This window comes from Rhinatrema bivittatum, chromosome 2, assembly GCF_901001135.1.
Source record: "Rhinatrema bivittatum chromosome 2, aRhiBiv1.1, whole genome shotgun sequence".
In the NCBI taxonomy this organism is placed as follows: domain Eukaryota; kingdom Metazoa; phylum Chordata; class Amphibia; order Gymnophiona; family Rhinatrematidae; genus Rhinatrema; species Rhinatrema bivittatum.
In genome coordinates, this window is record NC_042616.1 from 465,681,460 (window position 1) to 465,704,493 (window position 23,034).

The 23,034-nt window shown below is 41.7% G+C and overlaps 1 protein-coding gene across 1 annotated transcript in view; it reads left to right on the forward strand.

Moving 5' to 3' along the window:
* Positions 1-23,034, forward strand: part of DROSHA (drosha ribonuclease III) — a 401,585-nt gene that overhangs the window by 358,016 nt on the left and 20,535 nt on the right. The window contains 1 exon segment of the mRNA XM_029587136.1: positions 18,014-18,106. Coding sequence (XP_029442996.1) covers positions 18,014-18,106 — 93 coding nt within the window.

The following is a 23,034-nucleotide window of genomic DNA, read 5'->3' on the forward strand; positions in this document are numbered from 1 at the left end:
AGGTTGGTATGGAATCCTACGGAGCAGTATGAGCCACCAAGAAAAGTGTTGAAATGATGTGAGGGGTTGCCTCTCAGCAATGAAGAAGACAACAGCACCATTAGCACAGACTCAACACTGAGATGAATGCCTTCAGTTTCCTCACATGAGGAGCTCTTTGGCATAGATGGGCATAGTCCTCCACAGTGCAGAGAGCCTCTGTGGTACTAGGTAGCTTATTCTTACTAGATGACTCAGCACAATCCAGGGCACCTTCAGTTACATCTGCATGGAGTATACTGGCCATGACTCAACTTCGTCTGTGCAGAGCACCTCAGCGCCAAGAAGTAAGTAACGTTTGACAATGGAAAGTATAACCTTGGCGTGGAGAGAATCCTTCCCAACACCAACAGATCAGCCTGACTCTAACTACCAGAGTTCATCAGCGCAACCAGTGCTAAACATGTCAACGCCAAGTATGTCCCAGGCCCAAGTGCCCACTCCATTGAGCTCCTCTTCAGCACTCCAGGCCGCTGTGAATCCAAGTGAGAATGAGCCCTTCTGGAAATCAGAGGAGGATGTTTCCCTACCTACTCCAGCACAGAGGGCTCCTCCTCAGACTGCAGCCTTCTTGTCTGAGATGGTGAGGAATTTCTTTATTTTCTTGCTTCCAGAAAACTCAAGAGGAAGGATGGAACTTCTCCTGTCCAGGATGAAGGAGCTTTTCCCATAAAGCAGAGTTTAGAGGAGTCCCCAAGATGTCCTGGTGTTCTTTTGAGAAGCTTCATCAGTGTAGCAAGTCCACTCCACCTGAAGGCATCTCTTAACAAAGATTTGGAGAGGCCAGATATGGAATTGGTTTGGTCTGAGTTCCTGCTAGTTTTTTCTCTTTCAGAACAGCAGAGATCCTCTGCTCAGCATCCCTTGTCTTTGTCCAAGTCTTGGCTGAGTGTATCACAATGGTCGTGAACAAGGGTCCACAGAGATGCCATCCGACCCCCTTCCCAACTTTACCCAATCATACCTTGCCTCCCAAACACCATAGTTATTTTCAGTTCCTGGAAAAGATGATGAGCACATTGTCCATTAATCTTAGGAAGGAAAAGGATCCAAAAGTGGATGTTTTTTGTGCTGTTGCAGTTCATCCAGGCCCCAACAGAAACCACTGCTGTCTCTGTCTGTGGCCTATTAAGGGGCCTCCAGCTGAGGATGTGGCAAACCCTCATGTTTTGCTTTCTGATGGTGTGCAAGATTGAAGTACAGAGTCCAAGCCTGCCTAGTATTTGGTATAGTCCAGCTTCACACTACTAGAGTGGTGAAGTCAGTTTTGAAATATGCAAAAGGCTGTAGAAAGCATTCTGACATGTCTCCCAGAATGAACTAGAAGGCCTTGGATTCTTTCGGAAAGAAGGTCTTTCAGTGGGTCAATACACAGCGCAGGGGTTGCAACTCACGAGCTTCTTATGGTATAATACATACAGAAATGTGTGCAGAAGCTTAAACGTCTGACAGACTTGGAGGACACTCATCATGCTGAATTCCAGCAGATGTAGAGGAATATGGTAAACAGTTGATTTGTTCCACTATGAGGACTTTGACACAATGGCCAGACCTTTAGCAACATTTATGAGAGCCGAGAAGCTCACCTGGCTCTGGGTGGACATTCATGATTGCTTGGCAGATATCCCATATATGGGAGAGAACTTGTTTGGGGCAAGATGCAGGAGACTGTGGTACTGATCACGGCGCATCAGTCCACTCTGCAGTCGCTGCCTGTAGTGATGGGAGACCAGCCTGCCATTTGCAGGTATTCATACTTTTTGTACAAGCGATCCTTTTATCAGAGGAGGCCATTCCGCTCTTTCCATGAGACTAAAGGATCTAAACATGTATAGCTTAGAGGAGAGACAGTCTTTTACATACCTGAAAGATATTAATAATGCATTAGAATCAAACCTTTTCCAATGGAAAGGAAGCTATAGAACTAGGGGTCACCTAAATTGGTGCATCTGACTGAGAATCGCAAGAGGGCACTTACAGTTGCAGGCCCAGTTCTCTGGAACTCTTTTGTGGCGTGTTTTCATGCCACTGAATGCCCTAAATTATTCAAGAAACAACTTAAGGTGTACTTTTTTAAGCAGGCATTTTGAACTGGCAGAGTAAGTTGGCTAATTAGTTGGGTGCTATTTAATGTTAATAACTTTTAAGTGCATCGAGAAGTTAGGCAGTTGGACCCATAGGATAAAGAGTTTACTAGCCTTCTCTAGTGCAGTTTTTCTCAACCTTTTCAGGCCCAAGGCACACTACAGTAACTAAAATGATGTGTGGCACACCAGCCTTCATGGGAGAGGCAGCATGGACATGAAGAGGACTCGTTTGGTCAAAACAAGAGCTGGGAGGTACCGAAAGCCCCACAATTATCTCTTCCAAATTTTAAAACAAAGGGAAAGAGGGGGCAGAGGCACACCTGAACTTGTCACAATAGACCAGTTGCTTCTAGATACAAGGGCAGGAGAAGGGAAATGTTGGTATGATGAAGGCAGCTGACTCTGTTAGTTAACTTAGCTGCTGCTTGTGGCTGCCAGAGCAATTCCACTGCTGCTGTTTCCAATGCTCAGAATGAGTCACATCTGATGCTCAGTAAATGCTCTCCTGTTTTCACTCAGCATGGGGATAAGAGAGCGACTAGAAGACCTCAAAGGAGGAAGCTCCTGAGGTGGGGAGATGAGGTGCCATGTGCAATGTGTGGGGGCTGGCTATCCATGCCCTGCATGCTGCCCATTAATTACCTTACTCCAAGGCTCACATGGTAGATAGGAAGAAGAAGCATGCATAATTACACGTGTTCTCAGAAAGAAATTCCTACATGTTTGAATCACCGATAGTGACTCTATTTGCTTTGAAATGCTGAGAGCAGAGCTCAAGTGGTGTCTGAATCTAAGCATCAGGAAGTGGTGACTTTTCCATGGCACAGTCTGAAGGCATACCAGTGGGCACACTGGTTGGGAAACACTGCTCTAGTGTACAGTTTAGATCAGATGTGATAGTGCTTGCACCAATCTTGCTAATATCATGTTTTTATTTTTGTCTCTTGGTTTGTAATTGTTTTCTTGTGGATGTATCCGGTGTAACCCACTGCAAACTTTGGAGCTAGCAGGTAATACAATTTTAATAATAATATGAAGCTCTAAGTGGGTAGACTCAGGAACAACATCAGGAAAATTTTTTTAATGGAAAGTGTTAGCTGCCTGAAATGCCCTTCCAGAAGAGGTGATAAAGGCAAGAATTATAACAGAATTCAAAAGGCAATGGGATAAACACAGAGGTTTTCTAGAGGCTAGAGGATAGAAATGAAGAATCTGGATAGCCTGTGGTAACTTGATGAAAAATTTCTGCATGGAGTAACCTGTATGGAATAGCAGTTACAACCAGCCAATGGTACATTCAAGGGATTTATCTGGGCATATCTTACAGTTATTTCAACAAAGTTTGATCAGTTTTGCTTATGATGGCAGTACCAAGGTGTACAATAACTGAGGGAAAATAATCAAATATTGGTTCCCCAATACACGCAATTACCCATAAATAAGGAGAACCTTATATAATATAACAGAAATACTTTAAAACACACATTTATTAAGAAAGACACATCTTAATGTAACCCCACTAAATACATATACAATCACACATTTAAAAACATCAAACATGAATATCATATAGGCAGAGAATATTTATAAATGTAATATAATCATAAACAATATGAATCTTCACATATGTTGTATTAAAGTGCTTCTAAATGCAGATTCTCGTAGTTTTCAACTTCGCAGCTCTCCTCCATTAATCACTGCCGTAATGAAATTCACTTGAGTACTACCCGGCACTACTCCCGATACTACTCCCGACGAAGATCTCCGTTTCACCTGACAAGCAGGCTTCCTCAGGGGAAACTTCTAATATCCCTGCAACAATCAAACAAAATCATTTACCTCATCCCACATATAACCAATGCCTACATATCACTATACCTATAAATCCTTACCATATGCGTCCAACCAAGGGACACACAAAAATTCTTATCCAAATCACGAATTTCTCCCAAAATCTTTGATACACTTCAATTTCATCAGAGCCTTATATCAATTCTTCAATTTGGTCACGAAACTGTAAACCACAAACATTATTTTCAATCATCAAAGTTTAAAGAAATGAAAAGACAGCATACTACCTGAACAAACGCTACCATCACGTACCTTCAAAAGACGGAAGTGACATCATCACTTCCTTTCTGCAAGGATCTCCATTCTACACAAACTAGTGCATTGCCTACTCTTTATATAGTCCTCAACCACCTAAACTACCAATTAAAGAACACTCATCAACAATAATCCGCTGCTACAAATACTGGAGGAAAACACACAATCAACCAATCAAAGTAAATCTATTCCAAACCCCTCTGAATGGATAACTAACAAATTACAACAAGAAATATACTTCCATCCAACCAATTATTTAATGAAAGCCCCCCATTCAATTGGACTGTTGAGTCCATGTGGAATCACAGTGTCCCAGTTGAAAATGTAACGTTGTTCAACCCGTCTTAGAATTGCTGATAAATCACCCCCAAACTGAAGTTTAATCTTTTTAATAATGAAGAATTTTAATTCTTCTATCGAGTGACTTTTGTCAATCCAGTGTTTAACTAATGGGGCATTCTCAACACATGACCTGATCCTACTCCTGTGTTCCCCAATGCGTAATTTAATAGCTCTAGCAGTTTGCCCAATATAAATAAGCTGACATGGACAGATGATTACATAAATCACGCCATTAGAAGTGCAGGTAAACCTTTCAGGAATCACATAAGGCTGACTCAAATTCGAATGGTAAAACACTTTCAAAGGTAACACATGCTCACAAACGGAACATGATCCACAAACAAATTGACCCCGTTCAGAATCTACTCCACTATCCTGACTCCCACTGAGCTTTAAATTATCCCATAAGTTCTTCCGTTTTTTCAAAGAGAAAATGGGTTCATCAACAAAAATGTTCAATGGAGATAATACATGCCAATATTTTTTAACAATGTCTTTAATTTGAAAAGCCTTCGTTGAATAAGGAATGGTACACACCATTCGAAAAAGAGGCTCCTTCTGCGAATTAATCAACAAGTTATCCCTGTTCGAAAACAAGGCACGTTTATATGCCTTTTTTAAAACAGAATTTGAGTAACCACGGTTCTTAAATCTGGTATTCAATTTTTCAGATTGTATGAATTTAAGATACAATCTGAAAAATTGAATACCAGATTTAAGAACCGTGGTTACTCAAATTCTGTTTTAAAAAAGGCATATAAACGTGCCTTGTTTTCGAACAGGGATAACTTGTTGATTAATTCGCAGAAGGAGCCTCTTTTTCGAATGGTGTGTACCATTCCTTATTCAACGAAGGCTTTTCAAATTAAAGACATTGTTAAAAAATATTGGCATGTATTATCTCCATTGAACATTTTTGTTGATGAACCCATTTTCTCTTTGAAAAAACGGAAGAACTTATGGGATAATTTAAAGCTCAGTGGGAGTCAGGATAGTGGAGTAGATTCTGAACGGGGTCAATTTGTTTGTGGATCATGTTCCGTTTGTGAGCATGTGTTACCTTTGAAAGTGTTTTACCATTCGAATTTGAGTCAGCCTTATGTGATTCCAGAGTGTTCTTTAATTGGTTCTTTAATTGGTAGTTTAGGTGGTTGAGGACTATATAAAGAGTAGGCAATGCACTAGTTTGTGTAGAATGGAGATCCTTGCAGAAAGGAAGTGATGATGTCACTTCCGTCTTTTGAAGGTACGTGATGGTAGCGTTTGTTCAGGTAGTATGCTGTCTTTCATTTCTTTAAACTTTGATGATTGAAAATAATGTTTGTGGTTTACAGTTTCGTGACCAAATTGAAGAATTGATATAAGGCTCTGATGAAATTGAAGTGTATCAAAGATTTTGGGAGAAATTCGTGATTTGGATAAGAATTTTTGTGTGTCCCTTGGTTGGACGCATATGGTAAGGATTTATAGGTATAGTGATATGTAGGCATTGGTTATATGTGGGATGAGGTAAATGATTTTGTTTGATTGTTGTAGGGATATTAGAAGTTTCCCCTGAGGAAGCCTGCTTGTCAGGTGAAACGGAGATCTTCGTCGGGAGTAGTATCGGGAGTAGTGTCGGGTAGTACTCAAGTGAATTTCATTACGGCAGTGATTAATGGAGGAGAGCTGCGAAGTTGAAAACTACGAGAATCTGCATTTAGAAGCACTTTAATACAACATATGTGAAGATTCATATTGTTTATGATTATATTACATTTATAAATATTCTCTGCCTATATGATATTCATGTTTGATGTTTTTAAATGTGTGATTGTATATGTATTTAGTGGGGTTACATTAAGATGTGTCTTTCTTAATAAATGTGTGTTTTAAAGTATTTCTGTTATATTATATAAGGTTCTCCTTATTTATGGGTAATATGATGGCAGTACAGCAGAGGCTCTTGTGTTTCTATGACTGGGGCAGACCCTCTGTGCACTGCAACAAGGAATGAATAAATAAAGTTAAGGGGGATTGTCTGGTCATCACCTGCTTTTACGGCTTGGATGAGGCCTCTTTATTTTTAGGGTAATCTTCACAGAACGGCAGTACAACCCTAAACAGCTTGCTGGGCAGACTGGATGGGCCATTCTGGTCTTTATTTGCCAACATTTACTTATGTTACTATACTCCAGAGATAATTGGCCCCCTTCCTTATCCTCAACATCTTCTGTTAAGAAACTGGCAGAGGGAAAGGGGATAACCTAAATTTCAGAAGCAGCAGTAGCCACAGTTCAATCCTGGGACAAGTTTTTGATGCCCATGATGCTTGCCACCCCCAGTGGGGGGAAGGGTCCAGTCTAGTAACCAGAATGGGGCAACACTTCAAAGGGCAAGTGGGACCTGAGAATTGTGGAGTATCGCTACTGCTTGCGCTTCTTGCACCCTCTCCCAAACTGGCAAATCTCAGGATCCCAACTCATCTCCATCTAGTTGGCTCAGCTACAACTGTAGATAACATCCCTCCTATAGCAGAAATCCATAGAGTCCTTTCCTCCTTGAGTGTGTGGCATGGGGTTCTGCCTCCTATACTTCTTAATTCAAGAAGTCAGGTGGACTTAACAGGAACTTGAACAGGTTATTGGTTTGTGAGAATTTCAAAATGAATTTACTCCAGACAATTCTGCTGAAGGACTGCTGTTTGCTCTAGACATGAAAGATACTGATTGACATACTGAAGAGTAGTAAATCACCTGGACTGGATGGTGTACACCCCAGGGTTATGAAGGAACTAAAAAATGAAATTTCAGACCTATTAGTAAAAATTTGAAACTTATCATTAAAATCATTCATTGTACCGGAAGACTGGAGGGTGGCTAATGTAACCCCAATATTTAAAAAGGGCTCCAGGGGTGATCCGGGAAACTACAGACCGGTTAGCCTGACTTCAGTGCCAGGAAAAATAGTGGAAAGTGTTCTAAATATCAAAATCACAGAACATATAGAAAGACATGGTTTAATGGAACAAAGTCAGCATGGCTTTACCCAATGCAAGTCTTGTCTCACAAATCTGCTTCACTTTTTTGAAGGAGTTAATAAACATGTAGGTAAAGGTGAACCAGTAGATGTAGTGTATTTGGATTTTCAGAAGGCATTTGACAAGGTTTCTCATGAGAGGCTTCTAGGAAAAGTAAAAAGTCATGGGATAGGTGGCGATGTCCATTCGTGGATTACAAACTGGCTAAAAGACAGGAAACAGAGAGTAGGATTAAATGGACAATTTTCTCAGTGGGAGTGGGCAGTGGAGTGCCTCAGGGATCTGTATTGGGACCTGTACTTTTCAATATATTTATAAATAATCTGGAAAAAAATACGACAAGTGAGGTAATCAGATTTGCAGATGATACAAAATTGTTCAGAGTAGTTAAATCACAAGCAGATTGTGATAAATTGCAGAAAGACTTTCTGAGACTGGAAAAATGGGCATCCAAATGGCAGATGAAATTTAATGTGGATAAGTGCAAGGTGATGCATATAGGGAAAAATAACCCATGCTATAGTTACACAATGTTAGGTTCCATATTAGGAGCTATCACCCAAGTAAGAGATCTAGACGTCATAGTGGATAACACATTGAAATCGTCGGTTCAGTGTGCTGCGGCAGTCAAAAATGCAAACAGAATGTTGGGAATTATTAGAAAGGGAATGGTGAATAAAACAGAAGATGTCATAATGCCTCTGTATCGCTCCATGGTGAGACCGCACCTTGAATACTGTGTACAATTCTGGTCGCCTCATCTCAAAAAAGATATAGTTGCGATGGAGAAGGTACAGAGAAGGGCGACCAAAATGATAAAGGGAATGGAACATCTCCCCTATGAGGAAAGACTAAAGAGGTTAGGACTTTTCAGCTTGGAGAAGAGATGGCTGAGGGGGTATATGATAGAGGTGTTTAAAATCATGAGAGGTCTAGAACGGGTAAATGTGAATCTGTTATTTACTCTTTCAGATAATAGAAAGACTAGGGGGCACTCCATGAAGTTAGCCTGTGGTACTTTTAAAACTAATCAGAGAAAGTTCTTTTTCACTCAACGCACAATTAAGCTCTGGAATTTGTTGCCAGAGGATGTGGTTAGTGCAGTTAGTGTAGCTTGTTTAAAAAAGAATTGGATAAGTTCTTGGAGGAGAAGTCCATTACCTGCTATTAATTAAGTTGACTTAGAAAATAGCCACTGCTATTACTAGCAACAGTAACATGGAATAGACTTAGTATTTGGTACTTGCCAGGTTCTTATGGCCTGGATTGGCCACTGTTGGAAACAGGATGCTGGGCTTGATGGACTCTTGGTCTGACCCAGTATGGCATGTTCTTATACTTATGCTCATATCCCTATTCACTCCACCCTTTTGAGATTCATCAGTTTGTAGTGGAGGATGTAGAGTATCAGCATAAAGTGCTCCCATTCAGCTATTTGGGAGCCCCACAGTTATTCATGAAATGCCTGGATGTTGTAGCAGCGCATATATGGAAACAGGGTGTCTCTGTGTTCCCATATCTCTACTATTGGCTAGTGGCAGGATCCTACTCAGCAGACATTCTGGAGTACCTCCGCATGATTGTTCAGCTTTTTCTGTCTCTGGGATTCATCTTCAATTTTACAAAGTCTGATTCAATTTATTGCAACTTGGATTTGACTCACTTTAGAAGAAAGCCATCCTGCCAGTTGAGAGGGATGGGACTTTCCTGGGCCTGTTAAGGTGTCGGTTTACAACAGTATTGTATGTCAGCAAGATCGGTTGTGGTTGTTCTGGGTCACATGGCGGCAGTGATTCAGGTAGTTCCCTCTGACCTGCTTTCACATTTGTGGTCTTCAGTGGGCCTTCAAGATTTAGAGGGATCAATTACTCATCAGATGTCCATGTCTTTCAAAATGTTTGTATCTCTGCAGTGGTGGATGAGCTCTGAAGTTCTTGCCCTAGGACTTCCTTTAAGAATCCCAGCATAACAAGTGGTGCCATCTACCAGTGCTTCCACCAGAGATTGGGAAGTGCACACTGGCACTTTGTGGACCCAGGGAATGTGGTCAGAAATGGAGAGTCATCTACAGATCAATGTTGTGGAATTGTGGGCCATCCAGTGTGCATTAAGAACTTTCTCCCACCTTCTCTCTGACAAGAGAATCTTTATCCAGACAGGTGGCCATGTTTTATATAAACAAGCAAGGAGGCACGGGTTCATATGCCCTCTGTGAGGTGGCCTTAAGGATTTAGTTGTAGGCATGTCATCACAATTCCTTGCTCTAAGCAATTTATATCCCATGCATCCAGAATATGCTGGCAGACTGGCTCAGCAAAGTTCTGCAGCCTCACGAATGGTCCCTAGATCACAGGGTCACAAATGGCTTGTTCCTTTATTGAGGAAACCTGGTGAGTGGCCTGTTTGTGTCAAAGGACAACTAGAAGGTCAGTCAATTCTGTTCCATTAGACCGAGCAGCTGCAGGTAAGCTCTCAATGCTTTTTTGCTAGACTGGAGAGTTAGTCTACTGTATGTATACCCTTTGTTTCCACTCATTGCCAGGACCATTCAGAAGGTCTTTTGGTATAGGGCAATGGTTATTCTCATCAGATTTGGTATCCTTACTTCTTTCATCTGTCGGATAAGCTACCAATCCAGCTGAAAATATCTCAGACTCTCATCACTTAGCAGGATGAAAAACTCTACCATCTGAATCTTCCGTCCTTGGCCCTCTACATGGTGCAAGTCCAGTGTTCTAGACTTCTTCACTTGTTGTTTGAGAGATCTTCTCCAATATTTCTTCTTCCTATTGTCATCAGACTTCAATATTTCTGTCAAGATACATCTCAGTGCAACTGCGGCTTATCACTGGCAGCTGGACAAAAAACTTCTCGCTCTCCACACTTTAGTGTTAAAGTACATAAAAGGACTGTGGCAATGGGATTTCATCATAGTCCTGGTTCAACTCCATTCAACTTCTCGAGTTGGTGGACTTGAAGTTTCTCACCTGGAAGGTGTTGTTACTCATGGCTGTCTCCTCAGCATGCAGAGAGTGAATTGCAGGCCTTGGTCTCCTGTTCACCACATTTTCAGTTTTTTTCACTACAGAGTTGTTGTTCACCCTCACTCTAAGTTTCTTCTAAAACTGATGTCTGCATTCCATAACAAGGTATACAAAAAACGTAAATGTTTCTGGTCATTTAATTCAAAGAAATCATGAGCATAATTAAATGAGCAATCCTCTTTTGTTTGTAGGACTGACACAATGTCAGCTAATACATACGTAAGCTGAATAACTATTTGGTCCACTTTTATATATTTTTTGGACTTTTTTTCAATATATGCAAATAAAAATATCCACTTTGCTTAGGACAAGGGCATTTAGAAGTGAGCCAATAACCCATAAACAAAAGCAGTACTTAGCTTATATGTCCAAAATAGAAATGACCCCAACAAGAATCCTTGTTTCGAGTATAATTTGCTTCAGGGGCATTTAGATGTCTTGATATCATTCACTCGTGGTCAGTCCTTCTTTAGCTCAGCATTTCAGACGTCTCTGTAAAACATGGAGGAAACCGGTAGAATTGAGAGAAATACAGAATATGATGTGAGTCTATATTCCTACGGGTTAAATTAAAGAATGCCAATTAATGATTTCATTCAGACCCTGAGGAGCCACAGACCCCAAATGGAAGATCCAGAATTGTTCTGTTTTAGTAAATAGTGCCTATATATCACCCGCCCCCTCGAGGCGGAAAATCCTATTGATCCAAAATAGTCCATCTCAAATCTTGAAACTGATGCGACAATTGCATACAATGGGAGACCAAAAGAGCCGTAGTTTTTAAAGTATTAATACAACTTCTGTGTTTGTTTAGTCTCACTCTTATATTCCTCTTGTTACAACCCACGTAAATCAAATCGCAAGGACATTGTATTAAATACACCACCCTTTGGGACAAACAGTTGGTACTAGAACAGAGTTTGACAGTACGGTGCGTCTTGGGGTGTTCCCACGTAGTGCCCGCTAAAGATAATAGGAACTTATCGCAAGAGCCACAGGGAAAGTGTCCTTGATTAAGTGACACAGAACATCTGCGATTCTTAAAACCAATATCAGAGTGTACCACTATATCCCTGATATTGTGCCCTCAAGAAAAAGAAATCCTCAGAAAGTTTTTGAAGGTTTTATGTAATGCTAGGACCCACCAATGGGTCTGCAATATATTTTCAATGTCTTGGCACAATCTGTATAGCGCAACACACACATGGGCTATAAATCAGGAGTTTTAACTTTGTAGGATAGCAACAAACCTACAAAGTTAAAACCTACAGTAGAGGAACAAAATCATCTAAGCCGCAGGAATTGGCTAACTGGTAAACTGTCTTTTAGTCTCTTAGGATGGTAACTAGAATAGGATAATAGTTTATTTCAATCCATGCTTTTTCCAAACAGAGTAGTTGTAATCTTGTCATTGTCTTTAATAATGGTGATATCCAAAAAAGAAATTTTTTTCAACAATGAAAATTGATGGAAAATTTTAAATGTGGATCCAAGTTATTCAACCAGTCAAAGAATGCTTGTAACTGGGCTACATTAGATGTCCAGATGAAAAAAATGTCATCTATGTATCACCGCCATAGTAGAATTGATTGAAACCAAGCCAAATCATATAAGAACTTCTCCTCAAAATGCGATACATATGTTGACAATATCGGAAACTACTCTAGCCCCCATTGCTACCCCTTGAATTTGATGGTAATATGTCGAATCAAACAAAAAGTAATTACTAGTTAAAACTAATTTGGCCAGATGTACCAAGAACTCGGTGGGGCCTCGATGGGGTCTAAGACAGCAAGCCAAAGTATTTCTAATAAGAGCCAGGGCTTCTATCTGCGGAATATTGGTGTAGAGAGCCTCTGTGGCAAGAGTGACTAGCAAACTGTGTCCATAGGACAAGTAGACATATCTTGTAAAAGGGAAAGCATATGATCTGTATCTTGTAAAAAAAAAAAAAAAAAATTCAAGCCTTAATCACAAATTGCTTTAAAAAATGGTCCAAAAAAATTGACAAAGGTTCTAGAATCAATCCCCACCTAACCACAATTGGGCGTCACAGGGGTTGGTTAAAATTCTTATGAATCTTTGGCACTGTGCAAAAAAAATAGATTCTATTGGTCTAGTTACTTTCAATGCACAAGATTCTCTAGATGTGAGGAACCCCATTTTTGCTCCCTGGTCAACCAGAACAACTATGCAGGACTATAGTGTGGAAGTCGGATCACCATTAAGGAGTCTATAGTAAGTTATGTCATTCAGTTTTGTAAATCTGATTCTTTTATACGGAAGAGAATGATCACATTAGGCATAAAAAGGGAGCTATTAGAAAGTAAAACAGACTCAAAATGTTTTCTTTTTAGGAATGCATAGATAGAGACTTACATCAGCAGTTTTCCTAATATTACCTACAAGTTAAAAATTATTATTGTAAGGTTTTACAGTCTTATCAACTGCCTGTGACTTCCACTCTTTTAATGCTTTACTTCATTTGTATAAACCCCCAAAGGACTATTGTCTCATTTGTATACATTTTCTCATCTGCATGAAAAATAGATGTTTTCTAAGATGTCTACTGCTAATGATTTACAAATAGAGCTTGATGAGGAAGTTTTTGATGAATGTCATGTTTTCTTGAATTCTCACATTGCAAATGTTACTCTTAGGGAATCACAAATCAAAATTTGTCATAGATCTGTAATTCCTCCAGTGCAGGCTTATCGGATGGGATTTACTTCTTCAGTGAACTGCCTAAAATGTAATGGGGAGAATGCTGATCTCTTTCACTGTATATGATCCTGTCCATATAAATGTCAATTTTGGGAATGGATTGCTCATATTATATTACTGGCAACAAAAATTATTCTCTCCATGTCACCTGCTTATTGCTTGTTGGGATATGCTCAGCGAGAGCGAGACCTGAATAAAGTTTTTCATCTTTTTTTCAGGGAAGGCTTATTGTATTGCCAAAAAAGGGTATTTTACTTGAATGGTTAGTAGAGGAATCTCCATCTGTGAAATTATGGAAAAATTCTATGATGGATCTATTTATGATGGAATACAAGCACCAGAAGCAAAGATCAAGTTTGATTCAACCTTCATTTATAAATATTTGGGGTGCTTATCATAAAATACTGACCAGGGATATTCAAGATCTTTACCCACTCTCCTGACCCAGCTGTCACTTTAGCAGTTTATTTGCTTCAGGACATTCACAGGTGTCTTCAAAATGGATTGGTTTTTTTTAATATGGTAGATGATAATGAGTGAGAGTTTTTCATGTGCCTTGGACTGGGGAAGAGGTGGGATTAAGTGGGGTAATGTTATCTGTAAACCAGAAAAGTTAGTATTTCCTTCGGACTATTTGGATGTTATATTGCTGTATGTTATTAAATATACTTTGAAAAAAAAAAACATAATCACTAGCCATATAGACAGACATGGCTTAATATGGTTTTATTACTGAGTAAACAGAGGAGGAGGAGTATCCACACTCAAGCAATATCAGTATAGGCAAATGAGAGCATGGTAAATATACTTGTCCTCTTAGAATGATTGAACAGTTCACTCCAAATCAATCATATAAATTTTATTGCGAAGAGACACCTGAGCTTCAAAGTTTACAGACTTCAAAGATATGTATGTTCCTCTACATGGACACCGTGTTTCACCCATAGGCTGGATCAGGAAGGACTGTACAAGCAAATGCTCAATAGCTCCTTAGACAATAAATTTCTAATATTGACAGGAGCTCCTGTATCGTCTAAGGAGCTGTTGAGCATTTGACTGTACAGTCCCTCTTGACGCAGCCTACGGGTGAATCACGGTGTCCTTGTCGGGGGATATATTTACCTTTGGAGTTTGTACCCTTTGAAGTTCAGAAGTCTTTTTGCAATAAAATTTAATGTGGTTTTAGCAAGGGGAAGTCTTGTCATAGAAGTTTTTTGAAGATGTAAATAAACATGCAGATAAAGGTGAGCCTGTTGACATAGGGTATTTAGATTTAGAGAAGGCATTTGACAAAGTTACATATGAAAGACTCCTGAGGAAATTCCAAAGTTAGGGGATAGGAGACAGTGTTCTCTTGTGGAATGGTAACTGGTGAAAAGGCTAGAAACAGAGGGTAAGACTAAATGATCAGTTTCCCAAATGGAAAGGGGTTATCAGTAGAGTAAACAGGGTTCAGTACTGGGACCTGTGTTCTTTAATATTTAATGTGCAAAGTGATGCACATAGGGAAAAATAAACCCAACTACAGGTACACATGATGCTAGGTTCTGTTTTGGGAATCACTACCAAGGAAGAAAAGAACCTTGGAGTCCTTGTGGACAATACATTGAAAATCATTGGCTCCGTGCACGGTGGCAGTCAAAAAAGCAAACCGAATGTTAGGAATGATCCTAAAAGAATGGAGAATAAAACAGAGAATATCATATTGCCTCTGTATTGAGCCATGATGCACCACACCTTGAGTAATGTGTGCAGCTCTGCTCGCCCCACCTCAAGAAAGACACAGCAGAACTAGAAAAGGTAAAAAGGAGGGTGACAAAAATGATAAAGGGAATGGAGCATCTCTCCAATGAGAGACTATGCAGGCTAGGGCTCTTCAGCTTGGAAAAGTGATGGCTGGGAGGAAATATGATAGAAGTTTATAAAATCATGAGTGGGATAGAACGGGTAAATAAAGGATGATTGTTTACCCTTTCAAATAATATTAAATCTGGGGGACATTCAATGAAACCAGCAGACTCAAATCATAGAAAGTACTTTTCACTCAGCGCACTGTGGAAACTGTTGCCTGAGGACACGATCAAGATGACCAGCATAGAGGAGTTTAAAAGAAGTTTGGAAAAGTTCTTGGAGGAAAAGTCCATAACATATTATTAGCCAGGTAAATTCTAGAAAGATATTGCTATCCCTGGGAGAGGGTAACAGAAATTAAATTTCCTTTATGGGATCTGCCAGGTATTTGTGCTGTGGATTAGCCACTGTGGGAGACAGGATGCTGGTCTTAATGGACCTTGGCCTGACATTTTCACCCAGTAGTCTACTCTTTGTATCAGTTGCTCTACAAGGTAGCCTTCAGCTAACTTTGGAAGTATATTCAGTAGTGTAGCTGCGCTGTTGAATATAACCGGCTATCTTAAAGTTAGCTGGCTAACTATAACTGTCTGACTTTAGGACAGGTCTTTGGCTCGACTTATAGGGTCATTCATCAAAATCCGTTATGGAGTTAACGCCATAATGCATGCGCTACTAATGGTATAGCATTGCGGAAATACCTGAAAGGGGGGGGAGAGAGAGAGCCTCTGGGGAGGCCTTCACAGTATTCAACTATTTATATCACTATAGGAGGGCCAGCTAATAACTCCAGGTGAGGCTTTGGTGGTGGTTTAGAGTTTTGGGGCCAGTTTTACATGCAGAGTGAGACGTACGAACAGCTCAGTACACCTCAGTGAAGTTTGACGTCATTTGGAGTGAAGAAAGTCTCACAAAGTTGAGATTTCTACAAATCTCTCTCACCCTAGCTTGTTGGGCTCTATACCAGGGTACTTTCAAGCTAGGGCGAGAGAGATTTGTAGAAATCTCAACTTTGTGAGACTTTCCTCACTCCAAATGAGTGAGGAAAATCTCACAAAGTTGAGATGTACCTCAACAGCACGGTACACGGTACACCTCACAAAGTTGAGGTGTACTGTGCTGTTTTATACATCTCGCTCTGCATGAAAAACTGGCTCCAAAACCCTAAACCACCACCAAAACCTCACCTTGAGTTATTAGCTGACCCTCCTATAGTGATATAAACTTGTACCTCAAAGTTCTTTAAGCACTAGCCCGCTCACCTTATTGTATTATATTACTAGTTTTCAGTCATCCTAGGCCTCTCTTTCTAGCTGATTAAGCCTCCAAGTTCACCCTCCTTGTTGAATGTAACTTTGCCGCCTCCGTTCATATGTTTACTTTTGTTTCAGTTTTTTACCCTGTTCGATGTAAACCGATCTGATATGGTCATTACCATGAAGGTCGGTATAGAAAAGTGTTAAATAAATAAATAAATAAATAGTTGACTACTATGAAGGCCTTATAAAGAGGCTCTCTCTCTTCCTCTCTCTCAACCTGAGGAATCCAAAACATTTACAGAAAAACATAAAATACTGCTTTTCAATAGTTTCTCTGACTTAATATCTTGGCAATATTAAGTCGGAGGAACCGAAAAAGGAAAAACCTTAAAAAATAAAAAGTGTGCCGGCTGTCAGGTTAGGAAAAAGGATACTCAATTTTACAAGCGTCCATTTTCCTAACTCACTGACAGCCACTTTTCCTGGGCGCCTGCAGCCGAGGAGGTGCTAGGGGTGCCCGATTTCCCCTAGCGCCTACTTTTTATCGCAGCAGCCCATTTAAATATTACATTGCATGCCCCGGAGAGGTGCATTGGCACACGTTAGGAGAGAGGGCCTCAATCATGAGCGTATGTTTTCCACACATCGATATTGCATCAGCCTAAATGTGTTTTAACATAATAGCAGTATGTAAAAAAAACAGAAAAAAAATGCAGTCAAGTATAGAAAAAATTAATTTTAAGGACATCTGTACTGGTACTGGAATACTGTTATAGCTTGTTTTCTCACTCAGTAAGCATTTTCTGTTTGATTTTAGTGAAACAAATGCCTGATTATGGTTGTATATTGTTTTGCAATAATTCCAGTTAATAGAACAGCTGTCTTCTAGAAACCTAAGCCTCAGGTCTTGAGTGTTTGGAGTACTTTTTCATTTGGTTACCTACACCTCTGGTAAACAGTCCAAATGAAGTGTCGGGGGATTTTTTTTTTTTTTTTTGGTTCTAAGATATTGAGTTTCCTGGGTTCAGCTCAGTTCCCTCTTCTTATCAAGTATTGCAACTAATTACAGCAGCCTTGCTTTACCTTTCCCAACTTCCATGTCCAAACTGTGCCAGCTATTTCCAGGTATATTTCATTGCCTTTATAAGGTTCTGATCGTTACTGTCAGAAAAAATTCATTGTTGGGACTTGCAGAAAAATGAAATGTAAGTCAATCCTGTCATGCTGTAACTCATTCACTCAGTTCCTGGCAAGATACTGGTTCACAGGTTACACAGGTGAATCTCATAAACTTTGCCATGCCTAGAGCAGAACTTGAGTGAGTTATGAACTAATAACATTAAACTTTATCTCCCTACACAATCCGGCGATGAATGCCTTGTGGGGTACGAGAGCAGCAGAACAGCATAATAGGAGAGTACAGTGAAACTTATTCTTAGGTTTCTTTACTTTACCAGTCGCATACGCTAAGGCCGATGGAGATGTGTATCGATGAGCCCAAGGCATCCTTTAATCACTGAAAACACTGTCTTTTTACCTCAGGACTCTTCAGACGCTGGGACCTTCTCATGCCCGAACTTATACCGTTGCTGTTTATTTCAAAGGAGAGCGAATCGGCTGTGGTAAAGGTCCAAGGTATTTTGAAAGTTGTTTTTTTTTTCCTAGTAATTTCTTTGTAGGGCAAAAAATAACAGGCAGACACTTCTTTAAAAAAAAAAATCAAATCAAATATGCTTAAATACTAGAAATAAAATGCTTAAGAAAACCCAGTGAAAACTGTTCTTTTATAGTGAAGCACTTGTGGCAATATCTGTACCTTTAAGGTGGGGTGCGAGAGAGAAGAACTTAATTTGTTAAGTAATAACCAGGGATGCATACTTGCATATAATAGAAAATACATATAATGGCCTGAGGCAGAAGCTTTTCTAAACCTGCTTTATTTATTTCAGCTTGTAATCCAAAAAGTGCTGAAAGCACATGAACATGTATATGTTAAATAACAATCAGACACTATAATAAGACAAGGAAATAAGCAGCGCACATATAAAATTTTGAAAGAAAAAATTAAACTTAAGAAGTCCAAACAAGCCAGAATAAAACTATATTTTCCTAGAGTGTAGACAGATGGACTCAGGACCAGTGAGTTTATTATGCTCCCCTGTCAGCAGATGGAGATGGAGCAAGCTGACCTCACAGTATATATAGTCCTGCAGTGACCCCAGCCTGCCAGTATTCTCAGTCTCCAGCAGATGGTGAACGTGCATCCCCCTACGGGGATTGCTTTGAACTTTTTGGCAGAATTTTGACATTTGAATTCTGGAAAAGAAAGCATCGCTCTCATGCAGTGATACTTAAAGGTCCCTCCTTCAGTTGAGAATTCCTGAGGTGATTTCCGTAGTCCCTCAGAGGTGTGCCTTGGTCTGGTAACTGGGTTTCCCGCCGTGGACTCAGCTGCTAGTTCAGCTGAAAGGCAGCAGCTGCAGGAGGCCGAGCGCAGCGGTGATGGCAGATGCCATCTCTCCCCGCAGCCGGTAAGCGCTGAGCCTCAGGTAAGGTTTAAAAAAAAAAAAAAAAGTTTTACCTTGATTCAGAGACAGAGGGGTTTCAGGACTTCTTCCGGTGTCTGTGCTCGGCGCACCATACCGACGTTTGTTCCTGCTCCCATTGGGGTTGGGGAATTGGGCAGTCTGGTGGGTTGAGCGGCCCCCAGTGGGCTAGGCCCCGCCCTTAGACTTTTTTTTCTTGCATGCCGTGTGGTAGGCTGCAACGGTGGTTTTCGCGCATTACTGTGAGTGCCCTGCTGACCTCTACCGGCCGTCAGTGTACGCAGTGTATCGGCTCTGCGCACATGTTGTGCGCTTGGGTTTTGGGCATGCTTTTTACGTGCACAAATTTTTTCACTGTCCATACACTTAGCTTGGTGCACAAGTTGTACGTGCATGTATTTTTTGTGTGCGTTCCCCTTTTGAGCGCGAGCCATTAACATGCACGTTTACCGCTGCATTGGCTCAGATAAGCAAGAAGCCTAAGCGTCTTCCTATTTGTGTTGCCTGTCATATTAGGGCTTCTCAGCCTGACCTGGCTTCTAACCTGTGTCAGTGCTGCTCAGGGAGAGTTGTCTTTCTTGGATTTTTCTAAGCCTGGCTCTTCCTATTCTGATGATGGGTTGGTCACGGCCTTGACTGGAGGGACGCCAGATCTTGGTTCTCCCTTGACCTGATCCTCCGCTGGTTAGGGCAGTTCTGAGGGACCAGCTCCAGTTCCTTCTGGGCTTGGTCTGGACCCGGCTGCTTTTTCTTGGGTGGAATTTTTTCAGGCTCACAAGCCTTTCTTCAGGCGCAGTCCTCCACTACCCCCATTCCTATCCCATCGGACCCTCAGCCAGTGGCTCCTCCCTCTTCCAGTCCAATGCTTAAGCACCAGAGCTCGCCTCAGCTCCCAGCAGGTGTTCCCAACAGGAATCCGGATGGCACTGATGATGAGGTTGATCCCGATTCCCTGGAAGATGGGGAAATTCTTCCAGGACTGGAACCGTATCGAACATTGTTGCGGTTCTTTCATAGAGATGAACTGCCAGCCCTGATTTCCCAGTCCTTGAAACAGCCCTGGTTTGGATGCCATATCAGACCCGAGGAAGAATCCCATTTTGGTTTCCTTATGGGTAAAACCTCTTATTTTTTCCCTGTGATGGATGCCATTCAGGAATTAATTGAGCTGGAATGGAATGCCCCAGAGGCAAATTTTAAAGGGGATCGGACATTGGAAGATATGTACACCCTGGATCCAGCTGTGAGAGAACGTTCGCATTTTCCTAAACTGGATGCACTGGTATGTGCCATCTCTAAGAGAATGACTATCCCCGTAGAGGGATGTGCGGCCTTGAAGGAGGTACGTGATAGAGAAGGATTGAGGCTATTCATAAGCAAGCCTTTGAGGCAGTGGCAATGAAAGATTGCTTCCTCTTACACCTTAATGGTGAGATCTTGTCTGCTTCTCTCTCAGGAGGTTGATGAGGAGTGCCTGCGGTGATAGCGGCCAGGTGTCGACTCTGGTTGCGAAGTTGGTTAGCTGATGCAGCCGCCAAAGCTAATCTTAACAAGATGCCCTTTAAAGGTTCGTTGTTGTTTGGGAGCAAGTTGGGAGAAACTGACCAGTAAGTGGGGAGAGTCTCCGGTTCCTCCGTTGCCAGACGATAAGAAGCAGTTACAGCACCCGTTTGGTATGAGGTGTCGTCTCTGGGGTTTCAAGCGATTTTCTCCCTATAGAGGGTCGACCTTTCAGCGGACTCGGCCCTTTGGTAGATCTCAGTCCTTTCGTCCCCAACAGCCCAGGAGAGGAGCGGGCTCAGGTGGCAGACCCACCATTCAGAAGAGGAGATGGGGGACATCTCTCCTTTATTGGAGGTGGTTCAAGATCACATTGGACCAGTGGTCCTGGAGGTCATAAGGGAAGGCTATGTGATGGAATTTTGCAGTATTCCTCGGGACATGTTTATGGTATCCCCTTGCCACTCCCTGCAGAAGAAGCAAGCAGTGGAGTTTATACTTCAAGGGTTCCGGTACCCATGTCTCAAGAGCCAAGCTGAAAGACAGAAAACTCTAGCAGCCACAACGATTGTGTCAGCCCAGCTACGTTCCTCCTCCTCCCCATTACCTGCAGCCACCCACATGTAATAACACCCTCCCATAAATTAGTTCAGTACTCATAGCAATGAAATGACAGAAACATAGCAATTGGATATAAATTGCTGCAGCTTTATCCAACAATATATTCCCTGTAAATAACCTGTACCTGAGCCGAGATGGTGATCACCAAAACAGGCTACATCCCCACCTCCGCTACCCGCTGTAATACCAAACAAGGCAGCATATAACCTGGTGCCTCCCTCCCCACCTTGTCCCCAAGCAAAGAGACCTAAGGCATAGGGATGCCCCGCTATGTGCCACCCAAGGTGCCAGCTGACTGCTGACCTGGACCATGATGCACCACATCTGAAATATTCTGCTAACTGTGCCGCTCGTATATAAACATCCCCGTAGAACATGCATCACAAACTAACATTGGATGCTACCTACGATATGCGTAAAACAATAAAATTGAAAGTACTCAGACAGTATGCACAAAAAACCTTCAGCCAGCACTTTAGTGTGAGAGAGTTCTGCATTAATAATAATGAAAAGTTCTGCCCTGAGGATCGGTAATTAGGGTGGGAGGGTGGGAAGGCTGTGCAGGAACAAATGGGACAACTGTGCCCTGGTCCCAGCCCTGGCCTTTAAGAGGACCGTGACATCATCCTACCATGACTGCTCTCCCCTTCCCTTGCCAGGACCACATTATCATCACAACAGGAAACCACACACGTGAGAGAGGAGGGGGAGCGAGTCGAACCGGAGGTACTATATGCCATCGGAGTTCCACCTGTGGTCAGGTCACAAACAGGCCTCTACATGCAGTGCCCGGTTACAGGTGGGCTGCAGGCAAGGAACATAGTCCCATGTATATTGATCCTGATCCTTGCAAAGACACAGACTGCGCCAGCAGGTTTGGAGTGGGCCCAAACCTCAGCGGTTTTCCCCGGAGCAACTGCATGAGATCCGTGTACCAAGGATGCCTTGGCCAATCTGAGATTCTCTGAAGAACTCTGACAATCATGGGCCATGGAGGGAATAAATATAGGAGAATGTCCTCCAGCCAAATCTGGACCAGAGCATTGATTCACAATGAGAAGGATTCCTTCCTTCTGCTGAAAAATGTTTGCACCTTCACGTTCCTGACAGTACCATAAAGTCTATCCTTGGCAAGTCCCACCTCCTATAATGTCATCAAAGGCCTCCTTTGATAGAGATCACTTTCCTGGATCAACCATGTTGCAACTGAGATAATCCACTTGAGTATTGTCCACTCCCGCAATGTGGGTGTGGACAATGTCCTCAAATTCATCTCTGTCCACGCAATGAGAAAATCTATTTCCAAGGACACCTGAGGACTCTTGGTCCCCCCTTAATGGTACACGTATGCCACTGCAGTGGCATTGTCTGACATTATCCCAACTGCTTGACTTCTTGAGATAGGTGCAAACTCCATTAGAGCCAACCGGATTGCTCTGGCTTCCCGTTGATTGATGGACCCTTGAGCCTCTTTGAAACTCCATTAGGCTTGAACCATCCAGCCCAGTCAGTGTGTTCACCATCTCTTGAGACCGGCGTTCTTGTGTCACTGTTGCTCATTCTAAAGTTTCTAAATCTATGCCAATTTCAAAATGCTTGGAACTTGTCCACCAACACAGACTTAGTTTCATGTCCTCCCATCACAGGAAGTCTCATGGAATAACATTGCAACTGGGAATTCCATCTGTATAGCAACACCATCTAAAGAGGCCTCATGTGCGCCCTTGCCCACAGTATTACGTCCAAGGCTGCTGCTATGGATTTCAAATGTTGAAGGTAGGACCAGATCGCCAGATGATTTGTGGACAAAAGCGCATGCATTTGACAAGCTGTCTTCTGCACACTTTGGTCTGTTAACCGAACACAAACCTGCTTTGTAATGAAAGGGCTCCCAGA